The following is a 13,636-nucleotide window of genomic DNA, read 5'->3' as shown; positions in this document are numbered from 1 at the left end:
AGTGTGATATCACTAGGCTTCACTAGTAAAAACATTTCAGAATATTTAGAAAACCGCTCCTAAGTTGTATAGACACGTTTGATGTTGTTTTATTAACAAAACCTTTTCTCCGGTCTGTCCCTTAGATCCCGCTCAGGGCCATAGCAGTTGCGGAGGCAGAGTGGGGCCGAATGAAGAGAGCGAACCATCTGATGATGAGATGCTGTCCCTTTCTAGCCAGCAGAGCAACGCGAGTAATGAGAAATCAAAAGCAGCTAAAAGGCCAGAGCCGCAGGCCGCAGCGCCGCCTCCTCCAGCAGCTGAGGAAGTGGATCTTCTGGGTCTGGATGGAGACGCTGCTAAAATTCCTCCATCCTCCCCTCAACCCCCAGCCAACAACACTACCACAGACCTGCTGGGGGATCTGTTTGGAGCTCCACCAACACCACAGCCAGCCAGCTGTCCAGGCTCTGCTCAGTCCACGCCGCGGAGATCCGCACAGTCCTCCTCACCCGGACCTTCACCCCGATCTGGAAACAGTGAGTGTGCTTTATGGTTCAGTAACAGAGATGGACAGCTGAACTCATTTAGCTGAGATGTTTGTCAGGAGTCAGTGGAGTGAAGCAGCATCTTGATTTGGATGATGGAATTATTCATTTGAATGGGATTTATTTGATTTATTCCATAACATTATTACTGTAAAGTTTGGACTGACAAAGAGCTAGGATGAGAAGAGGTAGTTTCAGAAGTGTAAGTTCAGTTTATTTTAAAAAGAGAGTGTAATACAAAAAGGGCAAAAACACACAGAAGCAGGGAAAACAGCTTTATAAAATAAAGACTATGCTGCAAAAAAGTCAGCCACTGCCATCAGTTTTGATTATTTTTTTACCCAAATTTGACAGGGATTTCTCACTGAGTCTATCAACCTGACTGGCCTGTTCAGCTGTACCTGTGCTTGTCAATGGCAGGGTAGCCTTGTCTTTCTATTGACTTTCTTATTAGTTGAGGAGAAAGAGTTAATAGGTTAACTGATGCGCTAAACAGCGCATCGGCTAAAACACTGGAAGTAAAATGAAATGGGAACAAACAAAAACAATGATCTGACAATACAGTATTAATATCCATATATCATATATACATGTGCACATTCAAAGATTACCAAAAGGTTAATGTTTGTACCCAAACTGCATTGATTTCTAAATCCCAGTATGCTGGTGGTGGAACTGGGTCTTGGGTCTGTCATTAATGGTGCTTGTAGCTATATTGTTTTTCCATTCAAAAGTTTTTTTTACTAATAAAGTCTAATATTTACTGCTTACTAATAATATTTATTACTCATGAAGTAATTATTATTATTTAGCAGACACTTCATTGAACCAATTAGTTTTTTTATTTTTTATTTGATCTATTCTTTTAACTTTAAAGTAATTAATAATAACTCCACATAACTGCTTATTATAACTATTATTTTTTATTTGAAATATTACTGTACCTAAAAGCACATGCATGCATACTTTTAACATTTTGCTTTTGTAAATTTTAGCAAATTGATTGATTGCTATATATTTTTTATTTACATATTGTATTTGGGGCAAATTTGTGACAAATTAACATAGCAATGTGTGAATATTTGACTAAACTACTGGATCTGTCTTAAAAATGTGCATTTCAGCTAAAGATTCTGAATACTTTCTTTAACTCTTCAGCTTTCGACCCGTTCGGGTCTGGGCCCGCTCCTGCCCCTAAGCCACAGGATTTCATGGGTGCGTTCCTGGGTCCAGGTAATATGGGGCAGCCAGACCCCTTCCTGCATGCTGCACGATCTCCGTCTCCTACAATGCAGAACATGGGCATGGGTAAGGCATGCGCATTTGTCTCTCTGTACTGCCAGTGTGTGGGCAACATCACCATAACAACCAGCAAAGCTCTTTTGTGTTCAAATCCTTTAGAGTATTATCATCAAAACAGCCTTGCAGATTCATCTCTAACAACAGCTCTGTTGTAAATATAATTAAAGTGCTGATATTTTAGAGAAAGTGGAATTGTTATTATTAGATTATTATTTGATTTATGTACAGTGTGTGTGATTAATAGCATCATAAGCACAGTTAAATCCTGTAATGTGTATGTGGGAATATTTAAGGCAACATTTGACATTGTTTTTAGTCATAAATGCTGCAGGTTGGTAAAAGACTGTCTTGGATGTAGCATTAATTGTAGCTTGCATGCTTTATGTAATCTGCATGTGATTTTATTCTCTTTTTTTTTTACATAATAATATGATTTTGAAATTGGCTGAAAAGTTTTTGTTTCTCTGAATGCCTTGCAGCCACTGTACAATAATGAAAAGTGCTGCTATTTATTTATTTAGAATTGTAGTGTTTTTCAAGCAGTCTGCAGAGTTGAAAAAAGTACTGCATGATGCCAAATACTGCCGAGCAGATTGCAATGTACTGTTACTCAGAGCCTTGCATTGAAGCTACTGAAACTGAGAAAAATATAATACATAATAATGCTTCAAAATGTTTTTATTATCCCTTACAGTCTCATTCCTCATAAATAATCAATGTATATATTATATATTATATTATATAATGTATATATTACATAATGTATATATTATATAATGTATAATTATAATGTATATATAATAGTCAATGTATCTCATTCCTCATAAATAATCAATAATCAATACACACACACACACACACACACACACACACACACACACACACACACACACACACACACACACACACACACTAACGGTCAAAAGTTTGGGGTCAGTAGGATTTTTAAATGTTTTAAAATAAGCTTATCCTGCTCATCAAGGTTGCATGTATTTATTTAAAAATACAGTACAAAGTGAAAAATGTTATTGCACTATAAAATAACTGTTCACAAGGAGTTTATAATTTAATTTAATCTTTTACTCCAGTGATTTAAATGATGAATGTTCAGCTTCATTACTCCAGTTTTCAGTCACACGATCCTTCAGACATCACTCTAATATTGATTATTATTATTATTATTATTAGTGGTAGTAGTAATGAAAGCAATACTGACTGGAGTAATAATTTACTATAAATTACATAAAATAAGTAATAAATAAATAAGTATTTAATAAAACAAGTGGAAATAACCAAATACATAGTAAATACTTAGCATATTAATGGCTATATGTTTATTAAATTTATTTTGCTTCTTTATTTGACAGGAACAATGGCCAATCAAAGAAATGCCCCAGAATTAACTACATAGCTAAATTTCGTCTGCAGTATCTGGGCAGAAAAAATACAAATCATATAACAAAAACATAAACACAAAATCACAATAAAATAAATAGCATCAAGATTTAAATTATAAACCCGCACTTAATGGTGACACACCCGATGCATTTTTAATCAGCATTTCAACTGTAGCTTGATTTGTTCTAATGTGCATAAAGTCTAATGTTGTTTGGTAGATTATTCCAATTATTGTTAACTCTTACAGAAAAAGAGACTAAAATCAGTGACTCTAAAATTCTTTACACAATCAAGCTCCAGTTCGTCTTTAATTTTCAGTATGAAGAGAAACAAAATCCTTCAAAGGTGCACTATTATTACCATTTTTTATTACATTAAACAACAATTAAAATGTGTGTTAACAAAAATATACACGATTTATAAATGTCATGTAGGGAACATCTGAACATAAATGCTCTACAAGTATACTAGTTTTAAATTTTCGTGTTTAGTTAAAGATTTTCACTGCATTTCATGTTTTTAAAGTGAAAATAAATGTTATTTATTAGCGATTTTATGCTTGTCGAATAAATGAGTATGACACCCGGCAAGCATCTTTTTGTCTTTAAAAGACGCCCAAACATAGAGGTCTTTGCTAAAACAAGGCTAAAACACCAAACTTTTGAACCAAAATCTATACTGTTTATTTGTTTATTTAATAGCCAATTATTGCCTGTGGTAATTGATGACATTGAGACAAGTGTGTTTTTTATCACAGGTCGCAGCTCACCTGTTCCTCCCTCAACTCCCACTGTCAACATCCAGCAGCAGAACTCAACAGGAGCCTGGGAATGGAACAAACCAGCGCCTGCAGGTGAGTGTGGTGGTTTGTTCATAGCATAGTCATAGCGACACCTGGTGGTTTCATTTGAAATTACAGCTAAAAAACAAAATGACTCACTGCTGAGTCTGACCTGCCATCTGGACTGGTGTGATGAGCTCATGTAGCTCATGAATGTTAATGCCTCATGAAACATTATCTGGCTGACATTATTTTAAATCAGCAGAGCTGGATACTGCTTATCGTTATTTTTAATGGCTTTGAAAAGGCTCAGTAGCAAAGATATTTGTTTGTGGCAGTAGTTTAGATGTTTAGATAAAATGCTGACGACATTAAAAGACTATGCTATTTTATTTAATGATAGTTTTAAACTTTTATAATTTGCCACTGTCTTTTAAACAACTATGGTTTGTCTATTTATTAGCTAAAGGTTTTAAATAAGTATAAATATGATACAAATTTTCACGATTATTTTTTTGTTTTATGCATTTTATGTACAGGAACGACTAAGTTTAATTTTTACATAAATATGCCTGTTACACTGAATGACAAACAAAAACCACCAATTTCACCGTCTTTTATTACATTTCAGAAAATCATTTAAAATATTAAAGTTTACTTGCACACTGTGTGTGTGTGTGTGTGTGTGTGTGTGTATATATATATATATATATATATATATATATATATATATATATATATATATATATATGTATACACAATTTATATAATCTATATAATAAATTATATTGTAATACAATTTTTATATCATATTATATATATATATATATATATATATATATATATATATATATATATATATATATAGATAGATAGATAGATAGATAGATAGATAGATAGATATATAGATAGATATATAGATGTATATATTTATAGATATTTTATTTATTATATCATTTATTAATGAGTTCCCTGGTTTTACACCAAACTTAAATTCATAATCTCTATTTTATTCATTATTATTACTCTAGAAAAGCACATTGGCGATTTGTTTTTATAATTTATTCTGCCTGGTTTGAATTGTTGTAAGAAGCAGAGTTTGCAGCCATATTACAGAATTCAATCAGTAATGAATACATATCTTGTTCATCATTTTAGGTGGAGGTTTTGGGATGGGCAGTAAATCAGCCAGTACTAGTCCAACCAGCTCAGCCCATGGTACACCCACCCACCAGACCAAACCTAACACTCTTGACCCTTTTGCTGATCTGGGTAACCTGGGAGCAGGCCTTGGAGGAGGTAAATCATATTTTAAAGTTCCTTATGTTAATAAATTCACAATGAAACACTAAATAACACAATATTAGAAGGCTTGCATTAAAAACATCAATTAACAATGTCTTTTGACCTTCTGGATCTTGCAAATATTTTCTAGCTGTACTTTCAGTGATGATGTGACATTAAAATATTGTGATTTGTGTTTCGAAGTTTAACCAATGTGTTTTGGATTTGATAATAAGTATTTAAGACAAAATTAACCAATTTTTTGTTGCATTTTTATTATAAATCAGCATTTCTATTAATGTTATGACCTGATAAACGTCTGATATTCACCGCTTATTGGGCAAAGAAAATCATATGGAAACTTCATTGACATTGATTACAAATACAGTATATATATATATATATATATATATATATATATATATTAAGGGTGGAGCCGAACCCGAATACGTTATTCGGAAAGGCACGAATAGCGTGTTTTTACGAATACTTGATTCGAACAAATACTTGAAAAATTATTTGTATTCGGGAGCAAGAAAAACACTATATCAAAAAGCAGCGTTTCCTCATGAGACCACAGTGCATGCCCGCGTAAGTGAGAGAGAGAGAGAGAGAGAGAGAGAGAGAGAGAGAGAGACACGCTCAGTGCAAAACGCGCCAAAGCCCGAAACTGAAAGCGAGACGTGACTTTTAAGGGACTGTTTCATATGGATTTATTAATCATTCTTACTGTTCAGTGATCGCAAACTGCCGTAGTTTATTAAAGACGCAAACCCCTCACTGCACGTCAGCTGCGCGCCTTCAGCAGACCTCCTCATTCCTGCAGCACGAGGGCTTTATGATTGTTTATGCGCGCCAAAAGTGGGGGATCTGTTCGGTAAAATATCTGACAGCGTGTCACCGCATCCCTAAGGACTGTTTGGCGAAATATTTGACTGCATGTCACTGAATAACAAACGACTGAAACGATATAACTAGAGAAATCTCCACTGTGCCACTGTGCGTATGGCAAGCCGTTTTAGCATTTAAACCTTGTTCAGACTATCCATAAATATATTTAGAGATATCTCTAATTATATTTTGACTTGTCATAATTATAATTCAGATTGGAAATATCTGCAAATATATTATGACTGACTAGTCATATTCCTCCATTGACTTCCATTGAAAAATATTTGCAGATATCTCTAAATAAACAAACAAACAAACTTTGTGTCTTTTTTTGTGGCTGGCAGATGACATTAGCAGGGCTGTATCTTTTAGTATTATATAGAATACTTTTGTTCTGCCAGATCTCCCGGGCAGGGTTTTATTTAGATTTATTTAGTTAATATTAGTTTTGGAATTCTGTCCATTGGAAAAAAGTTCTTTCAGAAGAAGAACAGTTTTTTGAAGTATTATTTGTTTTTATTCTGTCTATTCAGTGTCCTTCAACAAGAACGGTGGTGGTGGGGTTCATAATATTCACAATAGTATTTTATTAGTTGTTGGTTTAACCATGGATGAGATAATGGCTTCTATGTTATTTTCTTTTCAATGACATTTCTTATCACATGTTCAAAAACAACAACCAATATTGCATATCTATAATTTATATAATGGGTATAATTAAACAATACTTTCACTATAACGTAAATTAGAAGTGTAATAGAAAAAATATATATTTTTGCGCCATTTTGAATTTTACTCGAATACAAATACAAATACAAATACAAATACAAATACTTTTCTCCCCTCAACAAATACAAATACAAATACCGGCTGCTCCGCACATCCCTAATATATATATATATATATATATATATATATATATATATATATATATATATATATATATATATATATATATATATATATATATATATATATATATATATATATATATTGTCACAGAAGTTCAAAGGTCTTGTAATAACCACCAGAGACACTCCAGGGTTTTCCTAATGAGTATTTCATTGAGTGCCATATAAAGGGTTAAATTCTGCACTATTTAATGTTCCCAAGAAGTTCTTTGAAATGGCATTTTTTTATGTTTGATTCAAAGACAGGGTGGGACATATGGTAACTCCTCTTCTTTCAAAAACAGCCAATAGCATTTCATTTTTATCACTACTCTGCCAGTGTTTGAGATCAAATAGAAGGGGGTGGGATATGTCAGATAATAGAGAGCATTTGATTGGTCAAAAGATTTGATGAGAAACTGATCTATGAGGTGAAAATCATTGACTCAATTAGGCGGTAGTGACAAACTTTGAATGTTTATGTTTTTAAATGCAAATGTTGTCACTGTTTTAGAGCACTCTTAGCTTATACTGTACATCAGAGTTTCTCAACCTTGTACCTGAAGGCACAACAACAATACACATTTTCAACCTCTTCCTGATCAAACACACCTGAATCAACTCTGCAGAACATTAGAAGAGACTGTAAAACCTGAATGAATGGGTGAGATAAGGTAGACATCTAAAATACGTACTGTTGGTGTGCCTCCAGGAGTTGGGAAACACTGCTGTAGATTGACTAACACACTGATAATAAAAATATATATGTTAATTTCATAATTAAAAAAATAGTAATAATAGACCTTTTTTGTAAGTTAAACAGTTTAATAAATCTATTTAATAGCACCATTTGTCAATAAATTCATCATGGAATCATCTTTAAGTCTTAATTCCTGTTCTACCCCTTAACTCTTCCCCTTACCCCTCATTTTGTGCGTTCATGTGAAGGGTTAGGGGTGATCCAATTCTCTTTAGCATGAGGACATAGGACTAAGGGGAAGGGCTAGCTCACCCTTGAAACAGAGATTTTCTTGGACCACACTTAAAAACCAAGTGGTACAAAAATTTCCCTGAGTAAGCCATCTACAACGGCATAGCTGTACACGGAAGTAAGGAGATGCACAAATTAGTATTTTTTTGTAACTGTTACGAATATTTACAACAAACAAGCATATGTTTTAATACATTCATAACAATGTTTATGTTTTACCATCATGGTTTTGTAAAAAAACATAAAAAAATGCTAAATTTTGCTATCTATAATCCATAATAATAAATCTTGTATAATAGTTCCACAACATACTTTTACACCTGTCACTCCATGACACTCAAATACCTACTCAAAAAGAATTATGTTTTATACAGAATGAGCTTTTTACAGTGTTTCCTATATTGTTTATGTTGTTTCTGTGTGTTTACATAGATGAATATGGCCAGGTTGTAAATGCACAGTAAAGTTATGATCTTATTGCCACATTATATCGTAAGGATAACATTATATTGTTACTGGTGATTGATATTGATGTTTGCTGATTTCCTGAAGATAAATGGCAAAAAAAAAATAACGCAACTGGAATAATGACCGCAGCCGCCATCATCGATCTCATATAAAGTAAAATTTGAAGCCCTTCCCCCTCACACTCTGTTTCAAGGGTCAAGGGGAAGAGGTAGTAGTACAGAAATAGAATTGGGATTGGGCCTAAACTCATTATGTTCTCAAAGGTGGTTCAGGATTTTCCAGCAAACCCACAACACCGACTGGAACTGGAGGTGCATTTCCACCAATGGGCTCCCCCCAGCGTCCCGCACCCTCCCCCCAGCACACCGCATCTGGAGGCTGGCATCCCAACACCGGCTTCCCCTCGTGGCAGGCTGGAGGAGGAGCTCAGTGGCAGCCACAGGCTCAGGGGACTCCGACTAAAGCACCCCCAGCATCCATGCCACACACTTCACCACAGAACAGACCCAACTACAATGTCAGCTTCTCTGCCATGAGCGGAGCATCGCCTGGAGCCGCTGGGCCAAAAGCACAGCCTAATATGGGTGAGCAACTGGACAGAAACTGACCAGTGACATGTCATTGAGTTTGTTTACATGGACACTAATAATCAAATTTTAATGCAATTAAGACAATACTCTGATTAAGAGTCTACCATGTAAACAGGGATTTTTAAAATTTATTTAATCCAACTGAAGTCATAAATAATCAAACTAAACAGAAATTGAAGACATGTGGAGTATGTTGGTTTTAGTTGCGTGATTGAAGTGTAGTACAGACATGTAAACATCTTAATCAAACTATTTCCTTCGTGTAGGATTTTTGTTGGATTTTGTGAGAGGATAGTCTATACACACACACATGGCTGTTTGACACTATTCTGTGCACCTACGAAGTCAGCAAAGGACCACAGACACCAGCATAGCGAAATGCAGAGGTTTTTTTCCATACAGCGTGCGGTATCAAATTCCAATAAAAACAACACTCTTCCAGCAGTTACTCATCTCTTACATACTCATATCCAAAATCTTGTTTGTCATGGGGGGCATGCATAAAATGTTCCTGAATGAAAGTGAAAGTGCCAAACCACAGTTGAAGTCGACAAATTAAATATGAAACACCTGAAATTACATGAAACTCTGGAGGAAACATGGGTAGCATGCTGACGCAATGACGTTAATCGAATTCTGTGCTATAACATGTAAAATGAGATCATGAAATGACCATTCAAAAAGCAGCTCATGTAAACACCTTCATCATATATATATTTTTTTCAGATTAAGGCAAATAATTTGATTACTAATGTCCATGTAAACATAATCATTAAACACTGGTCTGGTGTAAAGGGGTGGTTCGACCAGAAATGTATTATTTATTTCCCCTGATGTCTTTCCAAACATGTACATCTTTGTTAATATTTCAAAATGCAGATGGTTGTATTTTTTTAATGAAGCCTGAGAGGTTTCTGTCTTGCCATTGAAAGTCAATGCAATAGTACTAGTAAAATGTAATAATAAAATATCGAAAAATGTTGGAGATGTGTCAAATACACTTTATGTGATGATCACTCGTTGAAAGAAGTCAAATCAGTAGATAAATATGAATTTATTTTACAACGTGTTAATGACCTTTTAGGGTCTTTTAAGTATTTGCTACCTGGATATTCAATTGTGAGAAAAATATCTTATGTTGTTTAAAAAAACTTGATCTGTGTTGAAAGAATAAGTATTATGTGTTTGATAATATGTAAATGGTGAAATCATAATTATTGTATTGATTGTTAATAGCAAAATTCTGTTACGTTTAGAAATGCATTTTAATTGTAAATTTGAACTTATATTAATGTTATGACCAGGTAAATGGCTAATGTAAAAATTCTGTACTGTATAAAAATAAGAATAAAACATCACAATATTTTACAATTATGTATTGCCTAAAGGCTTAATTCTAATAGCAACATTAGATAAAACATTATTAAAAAGTTTTTGAAGATCATGAACACTTGAAAAATGGTAGAAAATGGAAGATTTGCTAGTAAATTAAACGGTCGATTAACAGTAACAGCAAGTAACACATTAAAGTAAACATTTTGAAGTGGAAAAAGTAAAATTTTGTGTGAAATATATTTACTTCAATAATCTTTTCATTTACAGCCTAGAAGTTTTTTTTTTTATTAAATTTTTTACAGTGTATATAAGTTACAGGTACATTAATAAAATGTCTAATATTGGTCTGCATTTCTTAATATTTTCTTAACATTTTAATTTCTACAACAACAAAGACTGCTTTAAAAGGCAACTTACATTTTTCTCTTGTTTCTTTCAGGAACCAGACCAAAGGTTTCAGATGCTAACTTTGATGACCTGCTCTCAGGCCAGGGCTTTGCTGGCGGTAAAGAGAAGAAGGGACCAAAAACCATAGCAGAAATGAGAAAAGAGGAGATGGCAAAAGAAATGGACCCAGAGAAACTCAAGGCAAACTTAAACATACCTATACACATTCTAACTGGTCAGTGCTAATTACTGATTTCCTGTACAATTTCCTATAGTCTGGATTGCATAAACTGGTACACGGGTGCTCATGAGGGTGTACCAGATACAGCAATAGAGAAGTGCTTTTACATACTAGTTGGTATTTCGGCACCTTACACAAGTTACTGATATATCAGGAATTTCCCCATGCGTCATTGGTATGATAATTATTAAACGTGTGTTGTTAGTTGTCTAAATAATGTACGAATTTGTTTTGAATACTTGTGGTGCTGGTAGGGCGTGGAAGTTTAATTCAGATTTAAGTCATGGATGTAGTGCAGATTGTGCGGGACATAATAAATAGGCTACAGCAACTTTACTATTCTTGTGTCTTGGAGAAAGTAAAATAAATTTGGTCTCTGTGCAAATGGTCAACGTAGCAATTGCACCACCGAACCATCTGAAAGCCTGGCCTGGTGCATGGTTCATGTGAACTCCAGTAAAAATGTGAAAGCACAACTGATTACGCATATAGAAATCTAATGATTTTAAAGAAATGCAAATATATATGTACATATATGTAACAAAAGTGGGCTTTTATACAGTATATGAATATGGCTGCATGTAGAATAGCCAAAGCCAATGCCTGTTGCTCCAGGTACTCTTTGAGAACTGAAACAAAACAGTGATGTGCACCACTGGCTATAGTTAATCAATGAATAACATTATTATGTTTAAATATTTATTTCAGATCCTGGACTGGATTGAAGGGAAGGAGAGGAATATCAGAGCGCTGCTGTCCACCATGCACACAGTGCTTTGGGAAGGGGAGACCCGCTGGAAACCTGTAGGCATGGCTGACCTCGTCACACCAGAGCAGGTCAAGAAAGTCTACCGCAAAGCTGTGCTGGTAGTTCACCCTGACAAGGTGAGAGATGTAAATGTTTTAAAAAGGAGGATGTCTATTGTCTTTAAAATCTCTGTGAACCAGAACTTGTGTAGACTTTCATTTCAGTATGCTGATGTACTTCCAACTGAAACAGAAGATTACCTACCCATTTTTTAGTGGACTAACTTTCATTGATTTATTATTAACCTTGAGAAAAACAATGTGAGCTAGCAAAATAAACACTTTAAAGCTAAATTAATGGTTTTAAAAACAAATCAAAAACTTTATTATTACTGTTAAAGACAACCCATAATTACCATGATGATAAGAAGGAAAATGACACAATAAAAATAAAATGTTCAGCATTATTTTCCACTGGATTTCAGGTCAAATGGGTCTTTGTGGTAATGAACTGGCTAATAAAGCAGCAAAAAATCTTTTTCTGAAATGTTAATTTCCTCCTGCTAATCTGTTTTGTATTATATATATATAAAAAAATGGCCAATGGACTGAGACAATTAAAGAAATATAAATTGCAAGAGATTAACCTAAGCATATATAAAATCGAATATATATATATTTTTTAAGCCAGGCATAACCAAGCGATTTACACTATATGCTAATACCAGAATGGGTACTTTTATACTATACTAAAATAGAATTGGTCACATCTTTTGTTACAATGTAAAATTTTAAAGTGTATTTGACAAAATCTTATACTGAGAGTACTTGAATGGATGTTTTTTTTTTTATAGAAATGTATCCCCCGGAAGAATTTTAAGCTATTTATCATATATTGTACTAAAAAATGTAAAAAATGTATCTAATGTTTTTAATTTTAATTTCTTTAAATTTAATTTCATTTATTTATTTTTTTTAATCTGTTATTGAATATAGCAGTAATTATTATACCTTTTTTCTTATTTTATAATAAACAAATAAATAAAATCATTTTATATGTATTTTACATTTTTTTATTGCTTGTAGATGCAGAAGCAGAAGAAAATAAACAACAACATTAACTAGAACAGAAAGAGTACAAATACCATTTCACAATACCCAGATTATCAGACATGACATAATACAACTTCTCCAAGAAAGCATGAGTAAAAATAGATTACATTAAATAAGTTATAAAGAAGTGTGTACGCTTTACAACTCAGCGCTCGGCAAACCAATCCAGCCCATGAAGAGTTACAAGTCAGCATTGCTTACATATAACTAACCCAAAACAGGCCCATATTCAGACTTTCAATTTTCTAGAATTATTTATTTGTCTAATATAGAAACTGCATAAAGACACTGCAAAACGGTGGCTCAGTGGTTAGTACTGTCTCCTCACAGCAGGAAAATCGCTGATTCGAGTCTCGTCTGGGATAGTTGGCATTTCTGTGTGGAGTTTGCATGTTCTCCTCGTGTTAGTTTTGGTTTTCTCCAAGTGCTCCAGTTTCCCTCACAAGTCCAAAGACATGCGAATCAAGTAAACTGAATAAACTAAATTAGCCGTAGAGTATGTGTGTGCGCGCATGTGAGAGTGTATGGGTGTTTCCCAGTACTGGGTTGCAGCTGGAAGGGCATCCGCTGTGTAAAACATGTGCTGGATAAGTTGGAGGTTCATTCTGCTGTGGCGACTCCTGATAAATAAAGGGACTAAGCCGAAGGAAAATAAATGAATGAAAATTGTAATTAGAATTATCATAATGCA

General features: G+C 33.9%; 1 protein-coding gene across 27 annotated transcripts in view; it reads left to right on the top strand.

The window, feature by feature from the left end:
- Positions 1-13,636, top strand: part of dnajc6 (DnaJ (Hsp40) homolog, subfamily C, member 6) — a 66,953-nt gene that overhangs the window by 48,854 nt on the left and 4,463 nt on the right. For 15 of the 27 annotated variants that reach the window (XM_087257461.1, XM_087257459.1, XM_087257467.1 and 12 more), the window contains 7 exons: positions 126-518; positions 1,686-1,835; positions 3,985-4,080; positions 5,167-5,307; positions 8,796-9,116; positions 10,897-11,045; positions 11,794-11,970. In XM_087257461.1, coding sequence (XP_087113587.1) covers positions 126-518; positions 1,686-1,835; positions 3,985-4,080; positions 5,167-5,307; positions 8,796-9,116; positions 10,897-11,045; positions 11,794-11,970 — 1,427 coding nt within the window. The remainder of the gene's footprint in view (positions 1-125; positions 519-1,685; positions 1,836-3,984; positions 4,081-5,166; positions 5,308-8,795; positions 9,117-10,896; positions 11,046-11,793; positions 11,971-13,636) is intronic. The other 12 variants (XM_087257469.1, XM_087257468.1, XM_087257463.1 and 9 more) reach the window with 2 other exon arrangements.

This window comes from Danio rerio, chromosome 6, assembly GCF_052040795.2.
Source record: "Danio rerio strain M-AB ecotype USA chromosome 6, GRCz13ab, whole genome shotgun sequence".
Classification (NCBI taxonomy): domain Eukaryota; kingdom Metazoa; phylum Chordata; class Actinopteri; order Cypriniformes; family Danionidae; genus Danio; species Danio rerio.
Note: the sequence above shows the minus strand (reverse complement) of the source record. Positions and strands in the feature narration are given on the sequence as shown.